This window comes from Zeus faber (genome assembly GCF_960531495.2).
Source record: "Zeus faber genome assembly, chromosome: 17".
NCBI classification, from domain to species: domain Eukaryota; kingdom Metazoa; phylum Chordata; class Actinopteri; order Zeiformes; family Zeidae; genus Zeus; species Zeus faber.
The window spans coordinates 15043284-15061457 of NC_137204.1; the positions used below are offsets into that span (position 1 = coordinate 15043284).

Here is an 18174-nt window from a genome sequence, read left to right on the forward strand (position 1 = left end):
CCAGGGTATGCAAGATCAGCCAACTCAATAAACTCTCCTCAAGTTCACTTTCCTTGTCATTTTGTGGCTGGCGGTCAGAGTGGCCCGTCAAGGCCAAGAAGCCCGTACGGTAGCGTCTTCTCCCCCACATGGAGATCGGTACGAAACGCAACCGGGGGGGCCAAGACCCCCGCGTGCGCAGGCCCCTCCTCGGGACCCTTATCTCGAGCGGACACCGTGTCGTCCGCGGGAGCCCCGCGGGACGACCGGGAGAAGCCGGAGAGTGGCGGCGGTTAACGCCGAAGCCAGGCGACGGCTGCATATCTCCGCACCGGGATGAGTTGATATCCGTCCTTTGCCGCTGGTGTGGCTCCAGTCTGCTCCAGGAAAAATGTTTGATGACCTCCCAAAAAACACAAACACGAAAGTATCAGTATTGTTGTTTTTGCGAAATAGGTCGGGCATTAATGAAGAACATACTCTGTGCTTATGCGGTTCTTTTTTTTTTGTTTTTTTTTGATGCTCATTGGTATAACGTTGGTATTTCTACCGCAACCACCAACACCACTAATAGCCTGGAATTGGACAACAATGAACTGGTTGCTGATGGTGAACGTAAGTTGGGGCTATGCAGGGATGAATCTATTGAACAGTGTTTCTGCTTTGATTACGCCGATGGGGTTTCATGGACTCGGGTTTGACTGAGCTGTCGCACTGTCTTGACTCTAAATTGGGCTGGACCTGATCAGATGTTGACGATTTAAAAAAACGTGTGTTCTTTTCCCCTGCTGGTAAACCGTCGAGTTGCCATGTCCCACGTCGAAAAACATCAATCTTCTGGTCATTCTTCTGTGACCGAATCCGGGTTTTGTTCATAAAAAGACGCTTTCAGTCATTGGTAACAACAATCACTCTTAAAATAAATGCTTAAAAGGACTTTGTATGACGGCAAAGGAAAACCTGCCACAAATTCAATAGTTTTAGTGACCAATAAAATCAATGAAAATCAATACCAGTCATAATCCTAGCCGCAGATTTTTTCCCCATATACGTATATCCAGGCTTAACTTGCTCCAAAATGGTAGTGAGAGCATTTTCATGAAAAGGCTGGTTTTTTTTGGGTCGATCCCCCGCGCAATACATCACAGGTACGGTGCGCGCCACGCGGCGTCGCCGTGGTGATACTGATGTGTTTTTCGACCAAATACATTACCTCCCCACCGCCCAGTCCCCTCCGCCTGTAGCAACTTTTCGCACAGACGACTGGAAGCCACAAATCTTGGCGGAAGAATCTCGGCCCCCGGAGAAACAATTCCCGCCGTAGATAACCTATGATAGCATATACGCATATCATCAAACAACAGCTCGCGTCTAACCACGTCCAGATGGCCGCCGGCCGTGCCACATGTCTGCTTACTCTCAGCGGAGAATCTCTTTTTCTCTGTGACCAGGAACCGATGTGGTCACGTCACGTGGTCCGGGCGGTGGAGGACAAAACAGAACGTTCGCCTGGCGTGCGACAGTCATCCGCAGGAAAACGAATCCATCGGGGAACAAATTAAATTTTGACTCGATTTGATTCGATTTCTCCTTGTTAAACTTGGTGCTCTCAGATGTTGGAATTTCTTGGAAATTACAATTGTGAAATTATAAAAAAGGAAATGCTAATCACCAGATGGCAATTTCGATTTTTTTTATGGCATGAAAACATTTAAATATAAAAATAAAAGCGGGGTCAAAAGCAGGGTCACCACATCAAGGTATTAGATGATCAGGGATGGTCATAGAGCTCAAAATCAGGCCCAATTACAAGAACCACAACTTATCTCCGTTCAAACAGTTGTGCCTTCATAAGCCTCTATGATGATGCTTCCCGAACATCATTTAATAAAAAAAATTGCTACCTGAAAAATTCATTCAAAAATCCATAACAAAATTCATATAGCGCAGCACTTTTATTTTTTTTTATCAATTCGTAACTGTTTTCAAATGTCATTATTGCACGAGCAGTCTGTGACCATCAGACAAAACTAGCGACGCCCGTTGCCAGTCATCAACCTAGTTTGAAGTAAAAAGTTAGGTTGTGGCTGTTTTGTTTTTTGTTATTGTATTATACAAGGTGCACATGAATATTAATTCTTACGAGATATAAGATGTTTTCATAAAAGACACAATGGATTTTTTTTTGTTTTTTTGTTTGCGTTGCAAGCCGCGTTTAGACTGAGAAAGGAGCAGACACAGCTCGTTAGGCTTCCTGGGCGTGCGGGGCCGGGGCTCGGCCGTCCTCTGCTGCTAAAATAATGAGGAAAATGCATCGTCGCAGGACTGACTTTATACTTTCCTGCTGATTCCCCTTTTTACCCAAACCTAAGCCATACCTTGGTTTTACATTTTTAATTGTGCTAGACCATGGAAGAATTTAAATATGTGGAAATTAGTATTTTTCCCATTTGTCTGTATGACAAAATGGTACTGTTTTATTATAAATAGATAGATAGATAGACAGACAGACAGATGGACAGACCGACAGACAGATAGACAGATAGATACATACATACATACATACATACATACTTACATACTTACATACATACATACACACATACTTACATACTTACATACATACATACATACATACATACATACATACTTACATACATACATACATACATACATACATACATACATACATGCATGCATACATACATACATACATACATACATACATACATACATACATACATACATATAAATACAATAAAAATACGATCAAAGAAAATGACAATGACATGATATTTGAAATATTTGGAAAATATACAATGAACCTAACAGTTATGAATCCCACTACCTCATTTTATTTATATGACCAATAAAAGAATAGATCTGAATATCAAACATCAGAACAGTGTTACTGGAGCTCTCGCTTAAACTGGATCCAACATGAGACAAACTAGGGCCAAACGGTCACATCAGGGCCTTCACAGACGCCGGAAAATACCCATTGAAATAGAGTTTTATATTTTTTAATAATTTTGGAAGGAAGTGAGTTTATTTCCCTTTTTTCCCTCAAATCATACAAAACGTATTGAAATGTGTGATAAGGTAAGTATTAATAGCCCCACCGAAATACCCATAGAAGAATAATTTGGATGGAGCACAACTAAATCGTGTGACTCTGCAATCCATCCATTTTATTCCATCCTGCAATCCATCCATTTTATTCCATCCTGCTTAAACTATTATCACTGAAGGCTACTAGTCAGACCTAATAACCGTAGTCGCAATTTGTCCAAGTAACTCCAGAATTTCATGTTATTTTAAACATCATACTGACAAAAAAAAAATTAAAATGAATTTCCCAGCAACAAAGCTGAGGCATTAATGACCCAGGGCTACAGTGCCATTTTCAGTTCTGTGTTGCGTAATATCACCCTCATATTCTAAAATAAAATCAATCCCTCCCTCCCCCAGGCCTCCTCCCCGTTACCTCCCAGTCGGGCTGGCTTCTCCCCCTCCCTCGTGCAGGGGACACCTGAAAACGCTCAGTGCACCGAAAGAGCCAAAAGCAACACGGATTCATTTCAACTATGAAATAACACGTCGGCGTTTGATCGTGTCGGTATAAACCGCCGTGGCGCGGCCCGGGCTGTGGGGCACAGACCGCAGCGCGGCGTGAAGCAGAACTGGGCGTCCAACGCACATGTCTCTGGGCGAGCGTATCCAATTCAAAATCCATTTCATCAAATCAGGGTCGACAGTTTGCCCAGAGCGTCAGGAGGGTTTGAGCGGTACTCTACGTCTTTCCACCCCAGCGGCCCTCATGAGCTATAATTGAAGGATAATCGGCGAATAGATATGTTTAAGATTTTGGGGTGGCCGTTCATATTTCTGGGGTGGTCCCTACCGCCCTCCGAGACGCGCTCCTGCTGAGATAAACGCCCAAAAACCTGAAAGGACCCATCGCTGTTTCTATCTAGTTTGATATAAAGAGCAGAGATGAGTTAAAGTTTCTTGTATTTAATAAAGTACTAATTATGGGTGACCTAGCAGGAATGTTCAGATTTAGGGTGAAGGTTCAAAACCTCTGAGACTAAAGGCTTGTGTCTTGTTTGACTTTTTGCTGCGTTTTGATGGAGCGAACCACCGAGCAGGGAGCGTGGCCGCTTAATTGGTTAACGGCTGTTTTTTATTTATGCTCTACCTCTGCATAAAGCACAGATTTGGTCACAACCTGCACTCCATAACTCCACGACTGCGGTATTATTGCACCGGTGACTGTTGCGGTGTGTGATTATAGTTAGATCTATCCAAAAATCTAATTCAAAATGCACACACACAACCACACACACACACACACACACACACACACACACACACACACACACACACAAAGTGTCCCTCCCATGGCGTAAATCAAGGAGTTTAAAGTCCACTTGTTGGCCGTCACATCCACGCAGTTTATTTTTCGTTAAATCTTCCCATGTTACTTCTTTCCATTTTACACAAAGCAAACATCGTTGCACATTATCCTAAAGGATTACGCTCATAAAACAGGAGTATGTTCACTTACCTCTGACAAACGACCGACACGTTTTCAAACAAGGAGCTGTTTAGATAAACTTGGAGAATTTGATGTAGCCCTTTCAAAAAAAAAAAAAAAACCCTGACAAACGGCAACAGGAAGCTGAGAGTATAGTTAAAGGGTCGTCAGTTAATTAATGGTTTCTATGTTTGTTTTTCCTCCCAGTGTCATACAACAAAGCCCTTTTAAGAGGATCATGCGTAACTCTGCTTTGCTCTGGTTACACACACTGAAGTGAGTTTTAGCGCCCGACTACAGTTTGCTTTTATTTTTTTTTCCTCCATAGGATCAGACTCCCTAAAATTCCCCAGCGCAATGTAATCAAAAGGTGCCGTGCCAGTTTGTCCCCTATTTGGTGGTGAGAAAGTTGGCAACCCTACCTGGATGTAACTTCTTAACTCAAAGCACCGTGCATTACACAGATTATCCCACGGCTGTAATCACTCTAAAGTGTGCATTCCAGTGGCTTATTGCTTTATTCGCTTATTTTAGAGCAGGGATTTCAAATATTGGATATATTGTTTGATGCGATTTGGTAGGTTGACGTGCAGTTCTTGCCTGATTCTCTGCTCAAAAAAACACCTCAATGGGCTGGACTCGCTCTGCAGAGCAAATGCAAGCTTTCCAGGCCGACAGTAGTAAGGCACAGTGAATCCTGTTTTCCAGAATTTCGGTATTAGGTTATGGTGTAGACCATCACAAAGCTACCTGGACATGAAATAGGATGGTGTTGCTCAAATTACTGGTATTAGTTGGGTAGATTCTTAATTCTCTGCCTGCCGCCTTGGGGTGATCTTGGACAACTAAGTATCCTGCGCTGCCAACACCGCCACCAAAGCCCTCTTTCCGTGAACATTGGCACGACCCAAGGAGCTAATTACACAAGACGTCTCCACTCCCTGCGCCCACTCTGGGCCAGGCCACCTCTGAGGATTCAGCCGTAGTAGTGCAGCAAGGAGAACAGAGGCCGGATATCTCAACATCAGCAAGATAAAGTTGACCTGATCGTCAACTGACGGGGGGCTACCTGTGTTACCATCCAGCAGGATGAAAAAGAGATAGTGGACCCCTACACTGTATGTTACTGGGAGTGCAAATCAACAGCAGCCACCCACAATGCCGATGCACTCCACAGGAAAGGACAGAAGAGGCTGTTCTCCCCGGGGAGGCTAAGGTCCTGCACTGTGTGGACCGGGATGCTGCAGCTGTTCTACCATACCGTGGTGTCCAGTTCACTCTTCTTTCCATGATGTCGTACTGTAGGATCGCCAGCAGGGTCAACAAGCTGCGTAGGAGGTGCAACTCTGTGGTCTGGAGGCAATGTCAAAGAGGAGGATGAGCTCCAATATGGATAGCGATGTAATGCTCAAAGCAGACCCTACACAGAAATGACCTTTTTTGGGGCAAAATACTTGTGCTTAATAATGCCCAAAATCACGTGACCGTCACGATAAAATGCTTTGCTATAGCATTATATCAGGGATGGGTCCAGCTGGTTTTGAAAACTGCAAAGTTGCCGTGGCAACGTAAAGTTTGTTTACGCCAACACACACACATCTCGTCTCCTATGCTGACACTGCAGTCTTGTCTGGACAAAACTTCCATGCAGTAAATCAGAATTCATCATGATATAGAATAAGAATAAGAAATATGACGCCATATTAGACGTGACATCGTTGGGCTGAGCTGCCAGCCCTGAGGCGTAAAAAATGAGGGACAGAAAATCCTCATGGACCACAAGGCACCCGCGCACCAAATCTCAGATCTCAGAAGACATCAGGTCAACACTCCCAGAGAAGTACGACGCTTGCCAAGGGCCGGCAACTTACACAACGAAATGACATATTTACATAATGAAATGACATATTTAACCTGTGTGATGTAGGAAATGTGGAATGTTAGTTTCAGTGGCAAAGCCCTCTTTAGCGATGGTAAAGAAGCTCTGTGTGCTGCTATTGTCCTTGTGTGGTGAAGAGGAGGCCTGTTCTGCAGCCAATGCCAGGGACTGGTAGACCACACTGCAACATGTTAGATGGGTGAGATATATGTATCCAGCGTATTGATTTATAATGAAAAACAGACCGTTTGACTGGAAGTACTTAGTAGGTGTCCATATATCCTAATTTAACAGACACCCTCTGGTCAATCAGTCGAGTATTCACTAAGGCCACAGTATGAGAAAGGATTTATTGCTGACATGCGGGATAAATGACCTTACTAGTACTTTTTTAGTGAGATTTAGTTTCAGGGACTGCCGGGCTGAGTCAAAGTGGGTGGTAAAGACTTTTCCTACACTCTAAGCATTGTTGAATAAATGATAAAATGCTAGTCTTCCCATAATATAGATATTTTTTATACGTTCAATATAAATGCCAGAGATTTATTTTACTTCCTTCTGTACAGTTATTAGTCATACATAACGTTTGATCGTTGATACTCAAAAGTAAAACGAATACACGGAACCATGTGCTTTTATATCCTGACTCATCCTTGCATGTTCAACCTCAACTCATTTGTTCACACAATGTCGCTTTATCTTGTTTTGATTTGTATTATTTGAGTCTTGAAACTTCAGTTGAACTCCTCAAACCATGCAGCAAGGTATTGGATTTTGCTGAAGTATCAGATAGTTACTTTCGTGGCAATTTTCTTTCTTTCCCCACAGGGTACTTTGTTTTGTTTTTTTACACATTTTTACCTGGCCAACAATGGTACACACTAACCCAACCTAATAAATCATCCTTGTGCGAATACAGACTGGAAAAGCAATTCACCCAAGGAAAATATTAGTTGTATCCTTGACCACTTCAGCACCTGAGGGATTTACAAAGCTGTAATTATAATTGTATAGCCTGACACACTTTCCTCTAAAAAAAAACTCCCAATAGTTAACACTCTACACCTTTGATGTCTTGATCTTTTCCCACAACTTCTTGTAGCCAGGTTGTTGAGTTTAAACTCGGAGAGAGGTTGAGCAAGAGGAACACATCAGTCCTTTAGAGACTAATTGCTCCCAACGGCGCTGTGGTCCTGGTGCGCCCCCTGCTGGCACATTAGAACCACCTTGAAAAAAAAAAAAGGCAAGTCACCAGGGTCAGTGCCGGGCATCACAACACACTGGCACATGGCAAACATAATACAATTACACATAATTCGATTTATTGTTGAGTAAAGTCTGATTGTGTTCTGCGTATACGCAGTTCAAACGCATAATGCACATTTATTGTCATTCGTTTGTAATTAAGATTCTTGTTTATACCTTACCTAATAGTCGGCATCTGCTTGACATTTATATCAACGCTTTACTTCCTGCCTGTGGAATGCATTACTTGTACTTTTCAAATGCCAAAGGCCCATAGAACATAACAGGGAGACCGAAGGAAGGGGTTCTAGGGCACAGCCTTCAACAAACTCATCCACATTCAAAATGTTAACTTATTTATTAAGTGATATATACCTGCACAATATGGGTAAAAGAGCCCTTTGAATTCAAAACAATGTATTAAGTGGCTCCATCACTCTCATACATACATACATGTCAAATACAGAACTTATTTCTCAACCGCACGTGACGCCCATCTCCTCTATTATCTTTCTTTTACGTTCTGCTTTAAAGTTTCTTTCTCATTTTGCCCTTCTTGGTGGCACCCCGTCCAAAGCCGGAAGTCTTCACTTCGTTCAACCGCTGTTTGTTCCTCCCGTGGAGCTTCTTGAGGCCTCCGCTCTGGAGGAACTGCTGCTTCTGCGTCTTCTTGCGCTGCTTCAGGATCTGCTCGCGGCTCTTCAGCTCGGAGCGAACCCTCTGTCCCCCCGGCGTCTGCTGGGGCCCGGCGGAGCGCCTGGACGGGGGGCCTCGCCTGCCTCGGCCGCGACCTGGAAAACATCAAATTATTATTATTTTTTGCCACATATTACGACGTGGCCTTCAAAATAACAGAAGTAGTATCCCGTGTTGAGACCCTTCTTCTATATGCTAACTGGTTTATGAAGACAGGACTTTAAAGAGTTCAATCTGAAGTTCACATCTAGCTTTTTCGATGGATTCAAATTTTATTTCCTTCCAGATTTGTGCATTCACAAACCTGACCTGAATATACACAATATGCTGTCTACGGACCGGGCGGCCATGGTACCAGTGTAAAAATCAGACATTTAATGAATTCTCTTATGGAAAGTCCATGTAATACCCAACCCCTTGGTTGAGAGCTTAGATGTGCTCCTACCTCTTCCTCCTCCTCTTCCTCCTCCTCCTCCTGCCTCTTCATCCGAGTCCACGCCTCCGTCGTCCACCCTGTACTTTTTCTTCCACTCCTCGTAACTGAGGCACGGTTAAAGTTGTATTTATTTATTAATAAAAAAATGTCCTTAGCCCTAATGAGAACAATTCTACAAACCAAACAATGCAGACAGATGACAGATCAGAGTTGCCTCCTGATTCCATTGAATTTGCTGATGGTGAAAAGGATACAAGTTCTTCTTGTTCTTGTTGCTGACCACCAGGCCGGTCTCCGTTCTGAACTTCTTCTTTTGGTCTTCTCTGCCAGTTTCCTTTACAAAACGCTTTTTCTTACGATCCCTACAAATCATAATAATAAACATTTGTTAAAAAGGGAGTTAAAAGGACATGGTAACCCCGGTAGCTGTGCATCTCGTTGTACGTATTTCCCCAAATATAAACCGGTACTCAAATAAAAACCGAGACTAATAAATGCCGGGGGTGTGGTTGACACAACCAAATTAAGTGCTGCTGCAGTGTTAAACTCCCAGTGCCTGTTATATAATGTGCATGCCAGTTAAGCATAATGTACATTTACACCGCTTTAAATTGATCAATTCAACTATAGAATTGTGCCACTCATTGTGTTAAACATAAACCTAACTGAGAGAATTGGAGTTTTAAAGGCACACCGTGCCAGTTCCCATTCCGGTTACCTGCATTTTCATTTTAGATATATTTGTTTGTGTTTGTTTTTATTTGTATGAAACGAACATTTTAAACCCAACTTAAGGACATTCCGCTTTGGATCAGGACAGTGGATTGCCTAATAAAGAGAGCAATCTCCGATCCACTGTGCGCCCTGGCCGTTGCCATGTCAGAACAAAAAATAATAATGAGCGCTGAGAAATGGAAAAATAAAGAAATCTCTTCAAATAAAAACAGAGTGTTTTTATTTTTGAAGTATTTATTTTGAGGAGCATGGCACCCAGACGGAAGTTTGATATATAATTAAGAAATAGTTTTGGTTTGGCTTTAGATAGAAAACCCTGCCTCTAATATAAAACCTGCCTCCAATAAAGTCCTGGTAGCCTCTGCAGCTGAGGTAAATAAAGGCCCCGGTCACTATTTAAGGAAATATGGAACGCAACCGGATAGAGTGCGTGTGTACTCTCACCATTTCATGATAGTTTTATGCTGGATAAGCTTATTCCCCTCATCTCCCATCATGTCCAGCACGGCAGAGGAGGCCTGCTGCTCAAACGCACTGCCCTCCCCTCTGAGACTCAACCTGAGGACAAAATATTAAGAGTTAGAAATACCACAATCAGAAAACGCTTTTATCAGAGACGCTGCCTCAGACAGGCTCCATCTTTTACTGGTTTCTTTACCCTCTCTCAGACTCAAAGTCCTTGGGTCTGTAGGGAACATAATACTCTTCATCCTTGGTGGTCTGTTTGCTCCTTTTCACGCTTGGCTTCTCTGCTTCCCCTTCCTCCTGTGGTCTTCTCCTCTTTGCACCGACCACTTTTGAAAACACCACCTAGTGAAAAGATACACGTCCACAACTTGATGAACAGTGATGAAACACAAGTCCTAGCACAAAACACCGCAGCAAAATCTTGATCGTGGAAAAGTATTAAAGTCAAATTAAGAGGCTACAGAATCATGCACAACAGTCAAGTTTTTATTATTATTATTATTATTATTATTATACACTTATAATATCAATTTAACTGTCTTGAGCTTTCATTACTGTGTACCCCATCGCTTGCTGTAGTTGATCGTGTTTGTGTGTTTTGCTTAGCTATTATAAAAAAAATAAAAAATAAAAACCTGCTGCAGGAATAAGGGAAAGAAAATTTTTATTTTAAAATTTTTCATTTTGTCCCCCCATAAAAAAATCTGGCTAATTTACCGTTTTTTAACACAATCACCCATCAAAAAAACACACGAATAAGCTGAGTGCTGAGGTTGTGCTACCTGTAGGGCCTCCTCTTCCTCTTCACTGTCCCCCTGGTCCTCCATGGCCGTCTGGGTGGGGTTCGGGGGGCAGACAGCCGCCTGCTGCATTTTGCTCTCCGCCACAAGCTCCTCCCTCTTTTTGCTGAACTTCTCCACAAGCCGCGTGTCCTTGGAGCGCTTGGCCCGCATCACCTCGCAGGCCGACGTCTTTTTGTGGGAGTTAATCTCAAATATAGTCTTGAGGAAGAAGAAGACGACAGAGGAGGAGGAGGAGGAGTGGTGTTTTATTATGTTTGTGAGTGTTTTTAAACACCTGCCACGGCATCTGCCTCAGTCTGCTCAACGGGTTGTGATAAGACTCACGGCTTTGGATTTGTAACCCTTGATAGCATCGACTATTTGGAGGCGCTCCAGTTCCATGTTCCCCGTCCCTGACGCTGAAACAAATTTTAGATAATGAATACAAAACCTTCAGCAACATAGGTTTCTAACTTTGGTACCAAATTTACTGGTTGTCTCCACATCCATCATCCCCAACAGCAGCATTTCTGTTCTCCACAAAGTGTTCTATTTTTTTTTTGCAGTTTGAATGATATATTATTAGCACTAGGAATAGTATTATCATTACTACTACTACTATAATTATCATTATTTTTACCATTATAACTATTATCCTATTATTGTCTTACCATACTATAGATACCATATATTTTATACATATACTACACCGACATACGATACCATATTTCAACATACAATTTGCTTCTAGTACTATCATCAAATATAATTACTTTGTACTATTTACTTATGTAACATACTGGTACTTTACTTTAGCGTACCCACCACCTGCCAAAATTAAACTCACAAATCAACCTCTAAACCTCTGTTTATATTTACACATATATTTTATTTGCGTCTCTTTGTAAGTTCTGCCAACTTGTGCTGCCGCAACACCTACATTAAGTTGACTCTTGCTGCAACACCTACATTAAGTTGATCAATTAAGTTGTATCTTATCATATCCTTATCCAGACTGACCTAAAAAGGGGTGGACAGCCATGCCGGACAGATCAGTGTTTTTGACCCGCTTGAAAGACTCGGACGAGGGGCTCGGCCGGGACTTGAGGTACTGCTTGTAAGCGTTCTCCGAAATCTGATGGAGACTCTTCAGCTCGATGGAGTTCTCATGGGCCGTAATCATCTGCGAGCTTTCGTCGTCCAAAATGCTCTGAGGGACCCGGCCAAACACCCCGTCCGAATCTGGAGAATAGGGAGGAGGTTTGAGTCGTGGCCGGACGAAGGAATCCGGCTCCCGTCCATCGACGTCTTGGCAGTTCGGCGGAACGTACCTGCTGTGTGTCCGGGTGTGGCCAGCTGCAGAGGTCTTCCAAGGAAGAGATGCAGGTCGTACATAAAAGGCACCTCATCTGAACACACCAGGCTGTAGGCTGTGCCACTGCGGCCCGCACGCGCCACACGGCCTGAGAGGGAATGACAAGATATCATCAGTCAAAACATGTCAAAATATCACCAACATGATGAAAATACAGAATGTAATTTTTTTTTTCCCCCAACTAAATTAAATCTTCTTATTGACTCTTGCAAACCTATTTTCTACATGCTTCCCAGACTACAGACTCAACCTTTCAAACCCCGTCTTTGTAATGTTCGAGCGGCTCACCGACTCTGTGCAGGAAAAGCTTGGCTTTAGAGGGAAAGTTGTAGTTGATGACGTTGTCCAGCAGGGGGATGTCAATACCGCGAGCTGCCACGTCCGTCACCAGCAGGACCATGGCCTTTCTGTGGACAAACTTCCCAATGTTGATCTTCCTGGCCGTCTGGTCCAGAGCACTGTAGATGTAGGCACACTCCACGCCTTCCGACAACAGCAGCTGGACAAAGAAACAAGAACAAACGAGCTTGAGTCTTTTAAATGAACAACAAAGCTGAATTTGATGAATCGGTTTCGGAAGTTAAAAACTGAAGCGGAGAGAGGTTGGACATAACACAAGGTGAAACATTTTATGCACAGAAGTTCAAATTTTTCTACAATCGTAATTTCTGTGAGACGGACGTAGACCCAGAAACCACCTGGGGCGAACGGGTCCAAGTCCTTTCAGGCGCAGAATTGTCTTAACTCCTTATCTTATACATTTATCTAATGGGAGACCGAGGTGTCACTCATAACCCTGTTCGGTCTCACCTCTTTCAGGTACTCCACGTGGTGTTTGGTAGCAACAAAAATGACCGTCTGCTCCTGGGGCTTCACTACGTTCCTGAGCAGGTGAAGCAACAGGGCCGGCTTGTCGTCCATACGCAGGTGGAAGAACGCAAGCTAACGGGAAGAGCGGGGAAATGCAACGATTATGAAAGGACAACAGCGGAAAAAAACAGGGCTTGGATGGTCTTGGATACAAACACTTAGATGGTCTATGATAGTCAGTGGAGAAAAACTTTGTCCAAATATTGTCAGCATCGGCTCGCTCAATTACCAATTTGGGCTTAAAACTTCCTTTTCTAAGTTGCTGAAAAATATTCACACAGGATTGCTCTTTCAATATACCCTTAAAAGGTCCTGTGACGTGGCGCCGCCCGTTGCGGCAGCCTGCACAGGCACTCCTCGTTTATGATCCACATTTTAGTATTTTTATCCGTTTTATATCGTATTTTATGTATATTATTCCATTACCTAACTGCATTACGTTTTAGGAATCAGTTCATTTCAGTTCATTAGTTAGGTAGGAATTAGGTAGCTATTATGTTCGGTTTAGTAACTATTGTGCATAATCATCGGGTGCGTTGCAGAGACATTTCACTGCATATTTGTATGAACGTATGTATATGTATGCGACAAATACACCTCTTGAATCTTGAAGGTTTTTGATAAGTTTAGAACCAAAACCACTTGAGACGCCAAATAAGAATGAAGTGTGCTTGTCCTCGTACCTTTAGATGTTCATTAAGTTTTGTGTCCACATCCAAACGAATGAGCACTGGCTCTGTCAGACCTGGAAACAAATGAGCAATCAATTATAGATTTCAGAATTGGGGCCCTGACATACCGAGCTGCTATGAAAAGACCACGACCGTGGCGTTGCATGCACAGGGGTCAAAACATAGGATAAAACATTGGCCTGACCTGCTCTGGCGAAATCCACCAAAAGTTTGGGCAAGGTGGCAGAGAACAGAAGAGTCTGCCTGTTGTCTGGAAGCCGACTGATGACCTCCTGCAGCTGCTCGGCGAAACCCATTTCAAAGAGCCTAAAGGTGAACGGGAGTGTTAAATCACGACTAGAACTGGATCCGATAACGAGAATTAATTCAGACGCTCCGTGTCCTACCTGTCCGCCTCGTCAAACACCACGTACTCCACACACTGCAGCTTCAGGTTCATCTCCTTGATGACGTGCATGAGACGGCCGGGGGTGCCGATGATTCTGGAAGAGAGGCAAAGAAATGAACAACACAACTCAGGCGAGGACCCACTTAACAGTTCGTATGTCCGCGAAAAAATAAAATGCTGTGCTCTGACTTACATGTCGGGATTTTCGTGGAGAGCAGCAAACTGATCTTCCATGCTGGAAGGAGTCGAAAATAATAATTCAAAAAACATGAATATTAAAGAGACTGTACGTAAACTTGATAAAAAATAAAAGAGATTGTACATAAATTTGTCTCACCTGTCTCCACCAAGGATCAGAGCAGTCTTGAGGCCTGTAAATCTTCCCAACTGTGACAACAAAGAAAGCACAACTTGAGTTTTTTATAAATGCAATTAATGAGAAATCACAAGTCTTATATTGTAAAAGAGGGAAAATGAAAAAACTAATTAAGCAATGAACAGCAAAAAGCAGGCGGACTTCCCCACCTCCTTGGTGAACTTCATGGTCTGAAGGGCGAGCTCTCTGGTGGGAGTCAGGATCAGAGCTCTGGCTCCAGTTTGAGCCTGGGGTCCCTTGAGCTTCTCGAACATGGGCACCAGGAACGCAGCCGTCTTACCACTGCCGGTCCTCGCCATGGCTACGATATCTTTGCCATCCAATATCACTGGGACCGTCTGGCAGACAGGAGAGAGGCAGAATATGAAATACCACAGCAGGGGGATATTACACCGCTTGTCGGTTTACATATTTAGAGTATGTGATGCTGAGGTGTCTGCACCACCCCTGGCTAACCTTTCTTTGGATGGGAGTAGGCACTTTGTATCCCTTCTTCATGACCCCTTTATAGACTGGAAAACTGAGACCTGAAACAATATAGATACATACTGTGTAAACATCGCATTACACACATGTGCACTACTGACAAAATCAAATATCATAATATGTTTTCAACTAAAACATTAATTTAACAACATTTTACAGAATGACTCTTGGTGCTTTGATAAGACTTACACACAATAAATATTTGACAAACAATCCTTAGTAATGAATAGTGTAACCAAGAAGGCAGAGGCATTGATTAGAACAGACTATGAAGTTAGGAAATATGTATTACTTTACTGTAATGCAGGCTTAACATAACATTAACATTTTACCATATAGCGATAACCAAAATTACAGTTTCATGTCACAATACAATATCATATCAAAATATCGCACAGCCCAGCATCGTGCTGGCAAATTGTGATAGTGAAATGGAACCGCAAAAATCGCGATTGAAAAAAAGTTATAGACTGGGCAGATTTTTTTTTCCAGAAATACATTTTCAGTTCAATTATTCAGTTTTGCAGCTGCTCCTGTGCTGACTCTGCACAGCATACATGGGAATAAATGTCAATATGATAGAAATGTGTATTTAAATTCACAAGCTTCAATTGATCAAAATGTGGGACATACCATCTGGTTGCGGGATATTGGGCAACTGGCCAAAATGCGGGACTGTCTCGCAAAAATCGAACTATTTTCGAGCTATATGGACAATTATGGGGTGGAAAGTTATATTAAACAGCTGATGAAATGCATGTGATGATGCAGTGGTGAAAGCGACATAAAGCTAACTTCCCAAGAATGAGTAATCTGGCCAAGAAATACCTCTCCATTCCTGACATAAGTGCCCCTTCGGAGAGGGTTTTCAGTATGGGGGGGTAACATTACAACATGCCAAAGAGCATGCCTCAAGCCAGAGCCAGGAGACAGGTTTGTCTTCTTCGAGTAAAAACTGCAGACAGCTTCCAAGAAAGTTAAAGGGATGTTATTTTGTTTGAGAGTATTTTTTATCATAAATTGTATTATCATTGTTTATTATGTATTGTATTTAATTTTTATTGTACACGTTTTTTCAGGGATGGCCAAAAGGATTAAAAATCTTTGCAGAATACTGACAGTCAAGTGGTGCTGTTTTTTTTATTATTACTCTTGAACAACCCATTATTATTATACCCATATACGTATTTATTTGTATTGTGTTAATAAAGTGAATATGTATTAACATTTTTCCTTGGTCTTTTTTGTTTGTTTAGAGAAAAACAGGAAAAAAAAAAATCCAAGGTTCAAATCGAATATTGTCCATTAGATTGAAAAAATATATATATTTAATCAATTTATTTATTATTATATTATTATTAAATGTTATTTTTAGGTAAAATCGCCCAGCATTATCCCTACATTACATAAACTTCTCATTTGGAAACAGTATATGCAAATAAACATAAGAGGGTGTTTCTGGCATTTCTGTCTGTATTTCACTCACAACCACCAGAACTCTTTTTCTAATCTTGCATCCTGTTCTCACCCATTGACTGAAAGCCTCCAGACTTCTTTTTCTTCTTGTTTTGGTTCCTGACCAGCACCCTGGTGTCTGGCTCGACATCTGACGGGCAGTCAGTCGCCGCTGGAAAATTGGGCAATTTTCTGTGTGTCTGGGAAAAAATATTACACATCCATCTTAACAACAAAATGGTTGCTCTGGATATTGCGTCCCGCTGCTTTTCATACCCTTATGTGTTGAGTCTGTTTGTGTTGAGTCTGCATGTCTTCGCTAGCATTAATAATATATAGAGAGATAAGATATCCCAAACACTACCTCACTCTATTCACATTCACATGCCACTTTAATTCACATGCCACTTTAATGCACATATCTGTATATCTGTATATACAGAGGCATATTCCCTCTATCTATTCCATCTTATTTCATTTTATTGTATTGTATTTTATATATTCTATGTATTTTTATTTTATTCTATAAGTATTCAACTTACTGTATTACGTTTTAGGAGTCAGTTAGTCGGTCTATTAGAAAGACATTTTTTATTTTTTCCCTATGACATAGTGTGCTATCACCGGGTGCGTTGCATTACATTTCACTGCATGTATGTATGAAAGTATGTTATATGTATGTGACGAATAAAAAAATCTTGAATCTTGAAATCTTGAAGAGGCAGAGAGACAGGGTTAGATGGATGGATATACAGGTGACGGCTGCTCAAATTAAAAACATAGGCCATAACAATGAAGAAAATACAAAACCAGAAGAAAATTGTCAGGGTACAATAAGGCTAAAAGTGGACTTTGGGGAAAAAAAAGACAACATACCAACGACCTAAAAAGAAACAATAAACCTCTGTATTAATCATTCACCTTCTGACTGGTAGGAATCGTGCGTGTTTGCATTACACACACACACACACACACACACACACACACACACACACACACACACGTATATATATATATATAAACATGTTATAACATAAAACAGTATGTACAGTATATGGGATGATTTCAATTAATTACTTTCAGAGACACATAATTGCGTATAAAACCCTTATCACTACAACTGGCCTGGCGCTAGGCTTGATAAGTAATCTAAAGTTGTGTTGGCGGGGGCACCGGTACTGCTTGCGTCCTTTTACCGAATCGTCGCTGTGACTCTGGGCCGCGAGCTGGAACTCCCCGCCGTCCGAGTCGCCGTCGTCCCTTCGGCCGTGGTGCCCCTTCCTCTTCGTCAGCTTCTTCCTCCTCTGCGCCATAGCTCTCGCAGAAACGTTGCAATGGTGTGATGTCACGTCGGCGTCGTCCCCGTCCACACGCAGCGGCGCCACAGCGCCACAACACAGCCACACGCGTGTTCCTCTGCTTCCCTTTCCGGGTCAGGGAACCCATGGGAACCTGGTGCTGCTGCTGCCGCCGCCTAGTGGTCGGAGTATGAACCACAACCACCCAGCTATAGAGAGATAGATGGGTGTTTTGACCTTTGTACAACCTGCACCCTGCTGGATGTTTTTGCACCCCTCTGATTCATAAATGCATATCTTCACAATTGATGATCTGACTGACATCCCTTTATTGAGACAATGTTCTGCTTGCCCCGGAATTGGAAGTCGCCGCAAGTCTATGAATTCGAAAGAAACAATGTAATTACCACCAGAGCACTTCAAATTTGTGCAGTTCTGCAAACTTGTTGATAGTTTGATGGGAACTGCCACCAC

At 42.4% G+C, this 18174-nt stretch overlaps 1 protein-coding gene across 1 annotated transcript; it reads right to left on the reverse strand.

The window, feature by feature from the left end:
- Positions 1-7740: 7740 nt before the first annotated feature.
- ddx54 (DEAD (Asp-Glu-Ala-Asp) box polypeptide 54) lies at positions 7741-17752 on the reverse strand. The gene is made up of 20 exons (XM_080017293.1): positions 17599-17752; positions 16476-16602; positions 14918-14988; positions 14611-14799; positions 14423-14472; positions 14279-14320; positions 14084-14179; positions 13882-14003; positions 13689-13750; positions 12946-13077; positions 12424-12634; positions 12092-12223; positions 11781-12002; positions 11106-11179; positions 10761-10979; positions 10169-10320; positions 9955-10068; positions 9030-9137; positions 8785-8879; positions 7741-8434 (listed from the first exon to the last, which is right to left on the reverse strand). The coding sequence occupies exons 1-20, from the start codon at positions 17713-17715 to the stop codon at positions 8172-8174; spliced, it is 2598 nt and encodes an 865-aa protein (XP_079873419.1). The 5' UTR covers positions 17716-17752; the 3' UTR covers positions 7741-8171.
- Positions 17753-18174: the final 422 nt, after the last annotated feature.

Excerpts from the sequence above, each read along its gene's own strand:
- ddx54 (XM_080017293.1), bottom strand. The coding sequence starts at position 17,715 with ATGGCGCAGAGGAGGAAGAAGCTGACGAAGAGGAAGGGGCACCACGGC. Across the intron at positions 14,989-16,475 it reads TGGAGGCTTTCAGTCAATGG|GTCTCAGTTTTCCAGTCTAT; the intron begins GTGAGAACAGGA and ends ATATTGTTTCAG. Across the intron at positions 14,180-14,278 it reads CTCCACGAAAATCCCGACAT|AATCATCGGCACCCCCGGCC; the intron begins GTAAGTCAGAGC and ends CCTCTCTTCCAG.